Here is a 16,808-nt window from a genome sequence, read left to right as displayed (position 1 = left end):
TCCCACTGTGTTCAATGGTGCTTTCTTTCAAAGAAGTGTGCATAGGATTGCAGCCCCAGGTTATGTACCAGGCCAGGACCAAGTAGAGTTCAAACCAGACTCAAAACCAGTTATTCATTAATCTAGGAACTAGCCAAAGACATTTTGCTGCCTGGGGCAAAGCACAAGATGACACACACCCATCATTCCACCCATAGAAGCTGACCAGAGTGGCAGCTGAATCTGACTTCAGTCCTGGCAATGGGACCATGTCCACTGCAACTGAGGACAACAAGCTAATTTAGGAGGTACACATAAACAAAATTCTTGCACATCTCTACTTCACACTGCATATCTTGGAGATGCTAGCAGCTGTGTGTGTTACATGGTTTGGGAATTTCAGTCCAACAACATCTGGAGAGCCACCTCTTCCTCATCTCTGCGGTGAGGGGTTGCCAGGTACTGGGGTGACTCCACCTGTCCAGGGTGGTTATTGGCTCTCCTCAACAGATTATAAAGGCTTCCCGTTCAGACTGTGACTTTGCCTGGGTTGGGCAAGGACAGTCTTCCTCAACTTGAAAGCTGCTTGGTGACTAGGGGCATCTCTACAACTGCAATATATTGCACATTCATGACTGGCCACTCACGGAAGTTTGCAGGTCCATTACATCACATCATCATCCTCCAGTGATTTTCCTGTCATTTCCTCCTGCTTATCCTGTGTTATCCCCAAACAGAAAAAATGCAGTATTTTTTCAGCCTGCTCAACAGGAACGCCATGGCCTGCCCATGAACTTCTCCCATAGCACAAACAAAAACACTTTGTTTGGGGTTGTTGGAGGCGAGGTCATGATGGCGGTGACATCAGGGTGATGGGTGTGTATGCCGGCATACTGACCTGCCGGCTTGCCGCCATGCCATGACTAAGTGCAATGCACCGACTTTGCTCCCGACTTGGGCTGCTTACTCCACAGCACAAAATGGCCAATGTGCCAGCACGTCAGCAGTTTGGTGGGAAACCAGTGCCTTTGGGGGTGGGGTTCGGGCAGTTGGGTGGAGGATGCTGTCCACCCACATTGCGTGTCAATCACAACCAAACCACCAGTAATCTGCAAGAGGAGGGAAAGGGGCATGAGCCCGGGAGGAAATTTCGTGATGCCCCCAGTGCGTGTAATGGCTTTTTGCAGAAAAGTAGCCACCCTGTGAAAAGGTAAGGAATGGAATATACAGAGACAGAAACAATGGTGTAAAGGAGCCCAATCGGACAGAAGGCTGGAATGCAACATCTTCAACAGGAGCAGCTGAAAGATGCAAAATGTAACTCCAAATGGATTGCATCTCTCCACTGCTAGCAAGTGTTCACTCAGTGAGAGTTACAGCTTTGCGCTACGCAGCATGTATGTGAAGGAGAGATGGCCTTATGGGTGTTTTTTTGTTGATGAATTATCTGTTCAATCTGTTTTGTTGATGAATTATCTAGATTACTAAATTATCTTCCTCCCTACGACAGTTGTGTTCTGCAAGGAACCAACCATCTAAGACAAATGGGGAGAGCAGCTCTTTTGGTCTGGGGGCCAGATTGGCCCCTGGACCAAGTCTGGTGGACTAGATGATGTCAAGGAGGTGAGGCCCTGCCAGAAGCCCCTCCCCGTGCCACGAGATCATTGGTGCCACTGCGCCCACTTTTTTCTTTTTCCCCATGCAGAGAGAGACAGAGCTCCGTGCCTCCCTCTGCACAGAAAGTGACTCTGCCTGTGCTTGCAGGACCTGGCTCCTGCAAGCAGCAGCTTAGTCTAATGGCTTCTTCCAGCCCCGCTCAGGTTTGGCCCCTGCAAATGCTACCCATCGAGTGGCTGCAAAGGAGGCCAATTTGGCTGGGGCTCAAGCACCAGCAGAGTCAGACTGCTTCTCCCCAGTTCTGCTGCAAAGGGGCAGGACTTGGGGAGGGCAGAACCCACAGGGGCTGCTCAGTCCTCCATGGGCCAGGCTGGGCTGCAGTGTGGTCTGGAGGTTGTCCTCCCTTGATCTAAGAGCTCCATATTATCTAGTAGTGTGTGGACCACATCACTAACATGTTCGTTATGACTCAGCATTAACTGAAAAGTTTCTATTTCTGAAAAAACACTTGGATCCAATTTTGCTGACTCAGTGTGGGACATTTTGCTGATTATTGTTGTTGTTCAGTTGTTAAGTCGTGTCCGACTCTTCGTGACCCCATGGACCATAGCACACCAGGCCTTCCTGTCCTGCGCTCTCTCCCGGAGTGTGCTCAGGTTCATATTCATTGCATCGGTGATACTATCTAGCCATCTCATCCTCTGCCGTCCCCTTCTCCTTTTGCCTACAGTCTTTCCCACCATCAGGGTCTTTTCCAGAGAGTTTTCTCTTCGCATTAGGTGGCCAAAATATTTCAGCTTCAGCTTCAGGATCTGTCCTTCCAATGAGCACTCAGGGTTGATTTCCTTTAGGATTGACTGATTTGACCTCCTTGCAGTCCAGGGGACTCGTAAGAGTCTTCTCCAGCACCACAGTTCGAAAGCATCAATTCTTCAGCGCTCAGCCTTCCTTATAGTCCAGCTCTCACAGCCATACATTACTACTGGGAAAACCATAGCTTTGATTAGACGGACCTTTGTCAGCAAGGTGATGTCTCTGCTTCTTACTATGCTGTCTAGGTTTGCCATAGCTTTCCTCCCAAGGAGCAAGTGTCTTTTAATTTCATGGCTACAGTCACCAACTGCGGTGATCTTGGAGCCCAAGAAAGTAAAATCTGTCACTGCTTCCATTTCTTCCCCTTCTATATGCCAGGAAGTGATGGGGCCAGATGCCATGATCTTAGTTTTTTTAATGTTGAGTTTCAAACCAGCTTTTGCACTCTCCTCTTTCACCCTCAACAAGAGGCTCTTTAGATCCTCTTCGCTTTCTGCCATTAGGGTGGTATCGTCTGCATATCGGAGGTTGTTGATAATTCTCCCAGCAATCTTAATTCCGACCTGTGATTCATCCAACTCGGCGTTTCTCATGATGTACTCTGCACATAAGTTAAATAAGCAGGGTGACAATATGCAGCCTTGTCGTACTCCTTTCCCAATTTTGAACCACTCGGTTGTTCCATGTCTGGTTCTTGCTGTTGCTTCTTGACCCTCGTACAGGTTTCTCAGGAGACAGGTAAGGTGGTCTGGTTTTCCCATCACTTTAAGAATTTGCCACAGTTTGTTGTGATCCACACAATCAAAGGCTTTAGCGTAGTCAATGAAGCAGAAATAGCCGTTTTTCTGGAATTCTCTTGCTTTCTCCATGATCCAGCGAAAGTTGGCGATTTGATCTCTAGTTCCTCTGCCTCTTCGAAACCCAGCTTGTACTTCCGGTAGTTCTCGGTTCGCATACTGCTGAAGCCTAGCTTGTAGGATTTTGAGCATCACCTTGCTGGCATGTGAAATGAGCGCAATTGTACGGTAGTTTGAACACTCTTTGGCGTTGCCCTTCTTTGGAATTGGAATGTAAACTGACCTTTTCCAGTCTTGCGGCCATTGTTGAGTTTTCCAGATTTGTTGGCATATTGAATGCAGCACTTTAACAGCATCATCTTTTAGGATTTTAAATAGCTCAGCTGGAATACTGTCCTCTCCACTAACTTTGTTGTTAGTAATGCTTCCTAAGGCCCACTTGACTTCACTCTCTAGGATGTCTGGCTCAAGTTCAGTGACCGCACTCTCATGGCTATCAGGGACATTAAGATCTTTCCTGTATAGTTCTTCTGTGTATTCCTTCCACCTCTTCTTAATTTCATCTGCTTCTGTTAGGTCCCTGCCTTCTTTGTCCTTTATCATGCCCCTCTTTGCACAAAACGTTCCCTTGAGATTTCCAATTTTCTTGAAGAGATCTCTAGTCTTTCCCATTCTGTTGTTTTCCTCGATTTCTTTGCATTGTTCATTTAAGAAGGCCTTCTTGTCTCTCCTTGCTATTCTCTGGAACTCTGCATTCAGTTGGATATATCTTCCCCTTTCTCCCTTGCTTTTTGCTTCCCTTCTTTCCTCAGCTACTTGTAAAGCCTCATCAGACAGCCACTTGGCTTTCTTGCACTTCTTTTTCTTTGGGATGGATTGTGTTGCTGCCTCCTGAACAATGTTACGGACCTCCATCCATAGTTCCTCAGGCACTCTGTCTATCAGGTCTAATCCCTTAAATCTATTCCTCACCTCCACTGTATATTCATCAGGGATATGATTTAGTTCATACCTGAACGGTTTAGTGGTTTTCCCTACGTTCTTCAATTTAAGCCGAAATTTTGCAAGAAGCAGCTCATGATCTGAGCCACAGTCAGCTCCAGGTCTTGTTTTTACTGACTGTATAGAGCTTCTCCATCTTTGGCTGCAAAGGACATAATCAATCTGATTTTGATATTGACCATCTGGTGATGTCCATGTGTAGAGTCGTCTCTTGTGCTATTGGAAAAGAGTGTTTGCTATGATCAGCGTGTTCTCTTGGCAAAACTCTATTAGCTTTTGTCCTGCTTCATTTTGTACACCAAGGCCATGCCTGCCTGTTATCCCGGTGATTTCTTGACTTCCTACTTTAGCATTCCAATCCCCTATGATGAAGAGGAATCTTTTTTTGGTGTTAGTTCTAGAAGGTGTTGTAGGTCTTCATAGAACTGATCAACCTCAGCTTCTTTGGCCTCAGTGGTTGGGGCATAGACTTGAATTACTGTGATGTTGAATGGTTTGCCTTGGATTCGTACTGAGATCATTCTATCATTTTTAAGATTGTACCCCAGTACTACTTTTCCCGCCCTTTTGTTGACTATGAGTGCTACTCCATTTCTTCTAAGGGATTCTTGCCCACAGTAGTAGATATGATGGTCACCTGAATTAAATTCGCCCATGCCTGTCCATTTTAGTTCGCTGATTCCCAAGATGTCGATGTTCAATCTTGCCATCTCATGTTTGACCACCTCCAGCTTACCTTGATTCATTGATCTGACATTCCAGGTTCCTAAACAATATTGTTCTTTACAGCATCGGATTTTCTTTTCACCACCAGACACATCCACAGCTGACTGTCCTTTCGGCTTTGGCCTAGCTGCTTCACTCTTTCTGGTGCTACTTGGAAATACCCTCTGCTCTTCCCCAGTAGTATATTGGACACCTTCCGACCTGAGGGGCTCATCTTCCGGCGTCATCCCTTTTAGCCTTGTGATACGTTCCATGGGGTTTTCTTGGCAAGAATACTGGAGTGGGTTGCCCTTTCCTTCTCCAGTGGACCACATTTTGTCAGAACTCTGTGCCATGACCTGTCCGTCTTGGGTGGCCCTGCACGGCATAGCTTATGGCTTCACTGAGTTACTCAAGCCCCTTCACCACAACAAGGCAGTGATCCAACCAAATCTGTATTCAGGTTCCCAGACCCATGGAGACTTCTACTTGCATCCAGGCTGGCCTGCACAGCCATGCCCCTTTTACAGGTGTTAGTGTCCCCTGTTCAGACATAATGCTTTAACAGCGCTCAAGCGTTTTTCAGTTATGCCATCCTAAGGTTAATATGTGAACATAATATTAATCCAGATCCACCTACCGCATTAACCACTCAGATCCCTCACCCCACCCCAGGTTTGGCACAAGCTAGCATACCTCTGAGAGTTATTTCAGAAGGACACTGAATGGGTCTGGAATGAAACCTCGGACAAATATAATAAAACTTATGGAATGATTTCCCGACCAGGCCTGCCTGGCGCCAACATTGTTATCTTTCTGGCACCAGGTGAAGACCTTTCTCTTATCTCGGGCATTTGGCAGCATATGATGAATTTTAATCATGGATTTGTTGAAAAGTTGATTGCTTAAAGTTGTTTTTAGATATATGTTGTCTGTGTGTGTGTTGTCTGTTTGCATGCTTTTATGTAAATGGTTTAAAACTTTGTATACTGTGAATTGAATGGTTTTTAATCTTTGTAAACCACCCGTAGCTTCACCTATGGGGCGGTATAGAAATGTAACAAATAAACAAACAAACAAATAAAACCTTTCCAGAAGTGAAAGGAATGTAAATATTCTGATACAGAAAAGAGGTGACAGTACGAGCAGGAGTATCATAGTCAGGAACAGCAGCAGCACTGCTCCAAGAAAAAACCAGTTTCGTACGCATCACACTCTCTGACGGTTAGCACACACAGCACAGCTATGCACAAAGTGAAAAGTGCATATTGAAACTGTGGTAGAAAAAGTTCCACTGGGGGCAGTATATAGGGTGGGGCAATAGTTCAGTGGTAGAACATATGCTTCACAACCTCGGCATCTGTTCATCCCCAGCTGTTTGTCCCCAGCATTCCAAAAGCATTTTGCTGACCCCTGTTGGAAGCAGTATGCTGGACTAAATGGACCCCTGGACTGATCATGCAAGACAGTTCTTATGTTCATCACTGGGGACATGGGGACATATTTTAAACTTCTTACGATCAGAAAAGTTCATGAGTCAGAAATACAGGAAGAAACTGGAGAAAATAGCTTTGTTTCCATTGGGCGCAATGTGTGTGTGTCCCCATTTGACTTTTTAGCACTGATGCTGACTGATCAAATATTAGTTGTCAAAAACTTTTCTTTGAGCAGAGCAGCTGTTCAGCAGATGGTGGCTGCCATGCTGGTCCTAAAGAGAGAAGACGTAAAATAGATAAAATTACATATTTTATTGGGCTGCCTTAGGTCCATGTAGAACTATGCAATCTTTTGAGTTTCACAGAACTCTTGATCAGGCAGAAAGCATGTAAATCCAACCCTTGAGGACTGTGCATCTCTTATTCAACAACTGGAAGATATTGTGGATAGAGAATAAAGCTGTTTTCTAGGGAAACGGGAGAGGCAAGTCTTCAGCAGGTGCGATGGGGGGGGGCGTTACTGGAGGCGACACATCCAAGTCCTTGCCATGTTGGGGGGGGGGGAGGTGCTCAGTAACACTTGATTCTTATTATGCTGAAAGATTGTCCATTGCCATTCTTTTTGGATAAAGTATCCTGCTAAAATGTGCCCCTGGTATTCTGGCAGGAAAAGAGGTGAGGTGCAGAGGACATGAACTGATGTATGACTACAGACCAGAGGTGAGAACTTCAGCCCCAGGTCTAGATTGATTTGCTCAATGCTGGGGCTGGACAAAATATTTCAAATTCCTATAGTAGTGTTGGGGAACCCATGCCCCTCCAGATGATGTTAGACTACAACTCCCATAATCACTGACCATTGGCCATGCTGGCTGGGGCTGATGGAATTAGAGTCTCACAACATCTGGAGGGCCATAGGTTCCATCCATTATGCTGGCATCAAATCTCCAAGAGGCTGGGCAACTTGACCCCTAGAACTGTCTAATCCTGGTCAAGCTAGCAGGACTGATTGTGGTGGCCTTCTTCAAGCTGCTGTCCTTCAGACATTTTGGATGTCAACTCCCATCATCCCCAGCCAGCATGGCCAGTGGCCAGGAATTCTAAGGGTTGTAGTCTGAAACATCTGGAGGGCACCAGGTTGGGGAAAGTTGGAGTATGGCTTGGTTATCATTGTGAGGGTATGTCTAAGGCAGCCTTTCCCAAGCTTCGGTCCCCAGATGTGGTTGGACTACAAAACCCATCACCCAGACTACTGACCATGCTGGCTGGGGTTGATGGAAGTTGCAATACAACATCATCTGGAGGGCCCAAGGTTGGGAAACTGCTTGGAGAGATCTTTTGATATGGTGAGCGGCAGATAAACTGATTAAATAATAATAATAAATATGAAAAGGCTGGCTAATGTCTTCATCACATTTCATTTAATGACAAGTAGAGACATTTTCTTTACTTATGTATCAAGGGACTCTACATTTAGAACAGCCTTCCACAACCTACTTCTATCCAAATGTGTTGAACTACAACACCTATCACCCAGACGATTGGCCATGCTGGCTGAGGCTGATGGGAGTTGTAGTCCAACACATCTGGAGGGTGCCAGGTTTAGGAATCCTGGTTTAGATTGGCTTTGAGACCTTGACCATGCAATGAATTTCATTTTTTGTGTATGATCTGGGAAGTAGAGTTTTGCCATTTGAAGTTTGGCAAGGGGAAAAATAAAGAAACAAACATCCCCCCCCCTCCTGGAAAAAGCACTCGTGAGGAGATTTGGCAAAGGAAAAGATTAGCACTTAGGGGTGAGCCAAAAAGACCCTGCCATTCAGCTCTGGAGGGGAACAAGGAGTGCCAGGAGAAGCCGCAAATGCTCCCGGAAAAGGGAGAGCACAGAGAGAAAAGGACCAAACAGTGAGGATGCTGTACATAAATAAGCATCAGTCTCAAGAACCATCTACGAGCTAAGCGAATGCACAGTTTTGGTGAGTCTTCAGGGTGGTTTCTCTTGGATGTTTTGAGACCAGGCTCTTGAAGGAAACAGATCAGAAAGCTTAGCTTGGAGAGGAAGAGATGAGTATGGATAATACCAGCTTCTCCAGCATGCACAGCTTCAGTTTGGATTTAGGAGCTTAGAATAATTTCTTTGGGAGAGATTCAGCACGGTATAATCAAAACCTTCTTCCGCTTTGGATGGCACCAACATTCTGAGCACCATGGAGGAATTGGTCCACATAGGGAGCTTCATAGCAGCTGCCCTTTTTTTATCACTTCTGAATTTGGTTTGCGCATTGGTAAGTCCATTCCAGGTTGTCTTCCTTCATCCAGTTTGTATTAATTACACGGCTCAGCTCATGAGCTGACTGGCAAACATTAAGTGCATTGACTGGGAACATTTTAAATGGGGCTTTTGTGTAAGTCTTCTTAAGCAAGGACTATTTATTTCAGAGTTAGGTTTATGCAAGAGATGTTCCCAGGCTCTTCAGTAAGTCCCATTAAGTTCACTCAAACTTGCATGTTCCTAATGGATTGTGCCTCATGTCTTATCTTAGAGCAGCCTTCCCCAGCCTGGTGCCCTCTAGAAGCATAGGATGACACTCCCATCATCCCCAACTGACACATTCATGGTGGATGATGAGAGTTGTAGTCCTGGTAAAGAGTTCTGGAGAACTTGAAAGCTTGCACATTTGTGTGGAATTTTGGTTGGTATTGCCCAACAACGAAGTGAGATACTTGAGTCTGATGACTGAGCGCACTGAAGACAATCCTCCTGCCCTTCACTGACTGGTCAAAGAGTTCTTTTGGTCAGCCTCGTTATGCTAATGTGCATTTTGGAATTTTGATTATGGCCAACACCACCACCTTTGCTTTTGTGTGACTTAGAATTACATAACTCTGAGGCCAAGAATTTATTTTGAATAGCAAAACTGAACAAAGTTCACAGACCTGCCACACAAAAAATCCACTCCTGGTTATCCCAGCTTTCTTCATTTTAGCTATATAATTTTGGGCAGCGTGCATCATTCTGTTGTCACCGTTGTTAAACAATTGGGATCCAGAAATCCCCAATTCTGCCCACCTCCATCTACATCAGTGGCAGGCAGAAGGTAGATCTGGATCTCCTGGGAGATGTCTGGGCTGAGCAATTTGTGGTAGGTCAGCAAGAGTTTCCATCTGCCAATGGTTGAACAACAGCAACAACAACAAAAACATTTTCTCTCTCTAAATTAAGCTGCTGAAATAAAGAAAGCTCGGGGGGGGGCACGAGGGGGGGAGGGAAAGCAGGAGTGGATTTTTGTGTGGAAGGACCATGAGCTCAGATCAGGTACTGAAAACAATGCCCTGCACAGAGAATGTGCTCAGACACACCCTGTTCTTTAATTCCATATGCCCCTAATATTTTGCACCTGGCCTTCGTTGGTGAAGCTCAGCATCCTGGTAAAAAACAGTAACGAGTAGATCACCACGCAAGCCTGTAATCTGCCCACCCTGATCTACGTTGACGGGCAGTGGATCTCCAAGATTTAAGGCTGGGGTCCTTCCCAGTTGGATCTGGGTTCTGAAGGCTGGGCTTAGACTGAAACTGTGGAGGGTGTACCTGGAATATTTTGGGATTTATAATCTTAGAGTTTGGTTTTGTGATCCTAAGGATGTTTAGACAGAAAAAAGTCCTACGTGCTGGGAGTTAAAGGGCTTTCTTCTGTCTAAACAGGCATAGGATTGCACCCTTATTTATTATTTTTTGCCTTTTAAACTGTTTTGAGCCACAAAGGCGATTGAATCCAGGAACTTTTAGATGCAAAGCATGTGATCTCTCACTAAGTTTACTCCTGATAGAAAAGGTAGGTTAACCTCCTCATCCGCATCTTTGAAGCCAGAAAGAATGTCAAAGTGCCTTCTGTCAGAATGGGCTACAAATACCCGTCTGAGAAAGGAAGTCGTGAGAAAGGGGAAGGTGTCATCAGCAGTCTATGTTCTCTGGGAGACCAGATCGCAAAGCAAGCATTTTTCTGGTTACAGCAGTTCCCCCTGTCTGCTTGCTTTGCATGTCATTTGACCGCAGAACTTTAGCACGGTGCTGTCAAAAGCTGAATGAGACAAGAGATGCCTTGTTCTTCACTGGGTAGGCTGTGGCACTACAGTCCGAGGCAGAGAATGGGAGACGACAGTTTGTTAACAGGGTGACAGGTGTAACAAGCTGGTGTAAGAATGCTCCAGGTCTGCGTTAGAAATATTTCAGAAAAGGGGCTCTTTGGCATCTCTATCAACCAGTGCTCCTTCTTCCAACCCAGTCTTTTCAGGCTGCACAATGATGCCTGCACTATCGTTTAATGGTAAACAGGGCAGGCATCAAGGGTCAGCATGGTTGGGCACCTGCTGAGGGCCCATGCCTCATCAGGGGCCCCACTGGTACAAGCCCCTTCAACCTGCTCCTTCTCTTCAGCTCTCCAACCTGCTTGTTCATCCCACTCGCGCTCTGGCCCAGAGGGAGTGAGGAAACAAGTAAGCAAGCAAGAAAACAAACTACAATGGTGAGTAGCTGAGGTAACTACCACTGCCTGCTTGCTCACTGGCTCTCTGCTTGGCAAGCGAGCAGAAAGGATGAGGAAGAGGAGCAGCAGCAGCTGGTGACAGTGGCAGTGAGGGCGTAGGCTGGCTGAGGGTAGGGGGCCCACTGGGGATATCTTGCCCAAGGGTCCCCCAAAAGCTTGAGGCGGCACTGCTGGCTCACACTGCAGCACCATTTTACACACACACACAAAACCAAACTCTAAGGTTATAAATCCCAAACGGTGCCAGATGCACTCTCCGCAGTTCCAGTTTATGCACCATTTTCAGAAGCCAGCCCTTGAAAGTGTGTGTGTTCATGAATGTTTTATTAAAACAGAAGTGGGGACCTTTTTATGTTAATAGTTGTTTTCACTCAGGAGCAGCAACTGGCAGTGGGCAGGGCCAGAATCAAAAGTGGGTGCAACCTCTTTTCTCTTGCTTTGTTTCTACCATCCTCTTCTTTCTCACTCTTTCTACCACCTCTTCTCTCTCTCTCTCTCTCTCCCCCCTCACCCTTTCTCTCTCTCTTTCTGCCACCCTTTCTCTCATTCTTTTTGCCACCCCTTTTCTCTCTTTTTACCACACCTTCCCTTCCTCTTTCTGCCACCCCTTTGCTCCCTTTCTCTCTCTTTCTGCTGCCCTTCTCTCTCTTTCTCTCTGCCACCCCTTTGCTCTCTTTCTCACTCTTTCTGCTGCCTTTCTCTCTCTTTCTGACACCCCTTTGCTCCCTTTCTCTCTTTCTGCTGCCTTTCTCTCTCTCTTTCTGCCACCCCCCCACCCTTCTTTCCTGTCCAGCAGGCTGCCAGGAGAGGGACAAATTGCTCTTACCAGAGGTCTGAACAGGTAGCTTGCAGAGGGCTTTTAAAAAAAGGGTAAGGACCATGACAAATTAGGCTGAGGGTTGTCCATCCCTGTATTAGAAGGATGATTTAATATTGGTGTGAGCTCAAAGAGAAAGATGTGGATTCCAAGACAACAGCCATTGTATGTCCATCTTTCCATCATGTGTGTCTATTCTGTGGCACAATAAGATTTTAATCTGTTTCTAGTTGTTAAAAAGGTCCTGCTTTGTATTTTGTGAAACAAATTTTGATCCGTTCAGATCTGAAAAGCCTAGCCTTTATTCCATTACGTAGTTTTTAAAAATCACTTTCAGACTCTAAAGATTTATGTCTTGCCCTTGTGTTGTCTTCTCCTTAGCAGCTGGGGTTTTAGCAGGATGCTGCCACTGTCTTTCCCAGGCAACTCCAACAGTCATGGAAATTTCATTATTGATAAGTCTTTATCAGCCTTCTCAAAATGGCCTGTGCAGATGAGCGAATTAATTGCGGTTGTTGCCGTTGGGGCCTGCTTCCATTGTCTCTCTTGCAGCTGGTTTTATCTTGCATAGCTCCTCCATTTCCTGACAATTTTGTATGGGAAATGAGCCAGTCGCTGGCAAATATGAAGCAATCTCCTAGCCCCTGGACAATGCTTTTAGTGTGTCTGATGCCCCCAAAAGCATCATTGTATACCTGGACCATCCATTATGGGTTGCCATTAAGGGCCCATCTCTTGAGTTGCCTTTTCATCTCCTTTCCTCTCAGATTGCTTGGATGTTATCTGTTCCTCCCGATGCATTTCTGTCTTCCATTTTAAAAATACAATAAAATAAAATCAGATTATAAAATTATTATATCGTTATCTCTGCTGCCCCAAACCTGGAGCCCTCCAGAGGTGTTGGATTACAACTCCCATCAGCCCCAGCCAGCATGGCTCAGTGAGTACGATGGGAGTTGTAGTCCAACACCTCTGGGGGGCACCAGATTTGGGGCGGCTGCACTAAACTGTGTGACACATTCTACGAACACAAAAGGATTGTGTACTGTGTCTCAACATACAAAGATTTATGTATATTATTTACTACATTCATATACTGTTTGTCTGCCAATCTACTCAAAGCCAGGGGCTCACAACGCAGCGCTCACAGTTGCCATGACACCCACAGGGACCTCCAACTGCACCAATGAAGCTCTTCGCTCCCTGCCCACTTCAAAAATTATTTTTAATACTGTTGTTTATCATTCACAATACAAACCCTGAAAAACATTAGGGTGCCAGGTTCTCCGTCCTGTTCCTGACATTGCTGCGGATTAGCAGTTGGCAGTAGGGATGGGCAGATTCCCTACCTTCCGTCCCCGTGGGGAATCCGCCCGGGGGGAGGCGATTTGTCCCTCCCTCTGGAATCCTCTTCTGCCGGCTTCTCGTCGATCCCGTGGAGCTGGCTGCCAGCTCCGTATCACTGGCGATATGGCTGGCCCCCATTGCCATGCCATATCGCTGGCTGCATGAGGGCTGACTCCGGACGCAAATGGCGGAGGACAGGAAGGCCTGGAGTGCTATAGTCCATGCGGTCACGAAGAGTTGGACATGATTTAACAACTGAACAACAACAACAACACCATTTGCAGCCATAAAGCTCTTATATTACGCTAAATGCAGCCGTAAATGGCTGCAATTAGCTTAAACTAAGGGCTTTATGGTGGCGTAGCGGATGCCATTTGCATCCGGAGTCCTCCCTCACGCAGCCAGCGATACGGCATGGCAATGGCGGCCAGCCGTATCACTAGCGATACGGAGTGGCTGGCTCCACGGGATCGCTGTCTGGCTTCACGAGGATTCCAGAGGGAGACAAAGGTGAGTGCTCTGTTCCGCCATGGACTCCGGAGGCCGGATTCCAAACTCATTGGAGTCCATGGTGGATTTCTCTAACATCCCTAGTTGGCAGGCAGGTAGAGAAGGAAAGAGTTGCTTTCTGGCTCCACCCCCAATCTTCTTCCACCCACACAGGCCTTTTCCCTTTGCTCTGTCTCTCTCCATTCCCATCTACATCGGGCTTTTACTCCGGGGTGGGTGCAAGTCCAGGTCCTTCGTGATAGATGACGCAGTTGCGACTTTGCAGCCATCCGTGGTTTTCATCCAGAAAAATTAGAATTCCGAGGACTCTTTCTACTGCAATTTTTTGGGTTTGCTGCAGGTTCCTCTGTGCTTGCGGGCCATCTGTTCCTTCCCCAAACTGACTTCGCATCTTACAGGTGGCGTGTTGTAGGCGTGTGTCATGCATGCGTCACTCTGTGATGCCCCTTTGCTCCCCCATCCCTTTGCAGCTGCGCAGTTACAGAGGCACAGAGGGACATTATCATTCATTTATTCACACTTTCGCACATTTTTGCAGCTTTGTATCTTCGCAGCGGTTACTTTTGGACTCAGTACACAAGGGTTGGGGGTGGGGTCTTGGGGGAGGAACAACATTGCTCCAGCCACCATTTTGGAGCGATGGCTAGGCACACAGCGCTTACGCTTGTGAGTGCGAACCATTGCGAGAGTCTCGGGCTGGGGAACTGACAAACTGATGCTGCAAAAATGAAGGAGCACAAAATACCCAATTTTTATCTAAAACAGGGTCAGAAAGACATAGCAGAGCCCCACAAATATAAAGCAGCCACTGAAGTTTTGCACCCCCACAAACATGGGACTGCACAGCTGCGCATATAATGGCGAAAAAAGGCACGGCGAGCCTCTCAGGGAAGCATGCAGTACATCATGAGTGTATCGCAGGGCATGGTGATTTGAAGCCGCATTGGTGTGCAGTTGCGACAGGGTAGGGGGCCAAAGCAGTGCCATGTAGATGAGGCCCCAGTCTTGAGCCTTGCTATTTTTCTTCCTACAACCCCTTTCCTTGCTATTTCTTTCCCTTCCCCATCCCTAGCCTTCTTCTTTCTCTCCCTTTCTCGCCTCTAGCCTTGTTCTTTCTCTCCCCTCTACGTTGCAATTTCGCCATCTCTCTCAGCCTCCAGTGTCACTATTTCTCTCCTGCACACCACCTATTTTGCTCATCTTTGACCACCCAGGCCCCCACGGCAGCCATTATGTGACGAGCCATTCTGTGGTGGTGCCCACAACAGTTTCTCACATTCCCATATGTGCCCACAGGTCCAAAAGGGTTGGGGACCCCTACTCAAGGCGGTTCATGGTGTAAAACAATGGCTTACACCTGAATAAACAAGACATGAAAGGGTAAAGGGGCTGGAAGGGAAGAGGAACATACGCAAATGTAGGTATCATGGCCACTATATGATGCAGTTCAGGGAAGGGGGGAGCCAAAAGGTAGTTGGTCCCAGCTGAGCCAATGGAGGAGGGTCCGCTGTCTCAACTCTCCCTCTGATGTATCCAGGTAGAATGGTGACTGATGGAGGCAGTTCTGGGAGGGGAGAAGCCAAAAGGCAGTTAGTCCTGGACCAGCTGATGCAGTGGGCCTCATCATCTCACCTCTCCTTTCTTCCTCTCTTTGGCAGGTGGACACCGATGATGTTCTAACCAAAGAAGAACAGATTTATTTGCTGAACCAAGCTAAAGCAAAATGTCACAAAGAGATAAATGCCCAGGAGGAAATAATTCAAGGTACCTGCTCCTTCTGCATTGTTAACTCTTGGATGAGGTCCAGGTTAAAGATGTACAAGATTCACCTTTCTGCTACATACCGAGTAATAGTGTTGACACGCTGAACATCTAAGAAAACCATGGCACTTACTAAACACCGCCCCTTACTGGAGAAAGAGGGCACACCAGCTCCTCTAGTTTTCTATGCCGTGAGGACAATCATCCCCAAATGATGTGCCACAATAAAGAAATAAATCTAGGTTCTAGGGCTTGGCCTGAAGCCACAGGATGCAGTCACCTTGCTGAAGTGAAGCCAGTGCCTGGTCACTGCCTGGTTGGGAACCCCATGTAAACCACCTTGAGTTCCATCATGGAAGAAAGATGCAGCCCAAAATATTTATCCACAGAGGAGATTACCTGTTGCATCTCTGGATGAGTCACTGAGTGCTGTTCCAATTAGCATTCACTGTAAGCAGGAAATTCTGCCAGTTCTGCATCGGGTGTGACTAGGTCATTGGATCGCTTCCAGTGCAGAGATGAATCAGAAATACCAGTCCTCAGAGGAGGCGTGTCCAGAACAGTGACTCATATAAAAGCACAGGCTGGTAGTCCCCATCTCCCAGCATTTTCCACCTGTGCAAATGTCCTTACTCTTCCTAATGGTAGGACCAGCCCTGCATGAGCTGCTGCCTGACCTTCTAAACTGACATTTCTTTATAGCTACTGCTTGCGTATGTCACACGATTGTGTCAGATTCAGCATTTGCATGAGTCTGCACACAGACCCCAACCTTACCGTGTGTGTGTGTGTGTGTGTGTGTGTGTGTGTGTAAAATTAGGCTAGTGTTTTAAAATTGTCAGGATGCATTTAATCAGTAGATACATTTGGTAGAATGAAATGGTAGATTCCTGAGGTAGGTGAGTGGTCTGTACCCATTCAGACTGCAGTAGGGGGATGCCATCTTTGAATGTTTCACCATGTAAATAATTACTTGCAAAAATATATACGTGTGTGTGTGTGTGTGTGTGTGTGTTGCTGCTCCTCCTTGCTGTTGCTGCCTGGGCAAGGAGAAGGAGCAGCACCCTCTGTCATGCTTAGCCCTCCCTCCCTCTCGTTGGACATGGTGTAGACTAATCCCAGAGAGAGGGAGAGGGAGAAGGGCAAGCAAAGAGACAGCAGCAACAGCCGGGAGGAGGTGGTGGTGGGCATATCCAGGGAATGGCCCCACTGAGATAATCTTGCCCAAGGGTCTCCCGAGGCCTGCAACCAGTGTTGGCGCCTAGGGAAAGAGGAGTGAATGCCAAAGATGACATCTGGCTGGTCAAGGAAGAGGCTGACTGTGCTTTGTGCCTCAGGCTGGTGCCTGAGGGGTGTGGACGGGGGGGCAGCAAAGGACAAAACTCCTCAAGCCAAGCAGGAAATGGCCTGCCCTCTTGGCTCTGTTGCCTCACCCTGAGATTTTACTCCCTTCCTTGGGGACCCTAAGACGGCAGCTAAA

At 46.9% G+C, this 16,808-nt stretch overlaps 1 protein-coding gene across 2 annotated transcripts in view; it reads left to right on the top strand.

Moving 5' to 3' along the window:
• The first annotated feature begins 10,420 nt into the window (after positions 1–10,420).
• Positions 10,421–16,808, top strand: part of LOC146341184 (parathyroid hormone/parathyroid hormone-related peptide receptor-like) — a 32,723-nt gene continuing 26,335 nt past the window's right edge. For both annotated transcript variants that reach the window (XM_084804916.1, XM_084804915.1), the window contains exons 1-2: positions 10,421–10,872; positions 15,226–15,331. In XM_084804916.1, the coding sequence (XP_084661042.1) occupies positions 10,672–10,872; positions 15,226–15,331 (307 nt within the window). In that variant the 5' untranslated portion in view covers positions 10,421–10,671. The remainder of the gene's footprint in view (positions 10,873–15,225; positions 15,332–16,808) is intronic.

This window comes from Heloderma suspectum, chromosome 6 (genome assembly GCF_057233095.1).
Source record: "Heloderma suspectum isolate Gila_16-S chromosome 6, 16-S_ref, whole genome shotgun sequence".
NCBI lineage: Eukaryota > Metazoa > Chordata > Lepidosauria > Squamata > Helodermatidae > Heloderma > Heloderma suspectum.
Note: the sequence above shows the minus strand (reverse complement) of the source record. Positions and strands in the feature narration are given on the sequence as shown.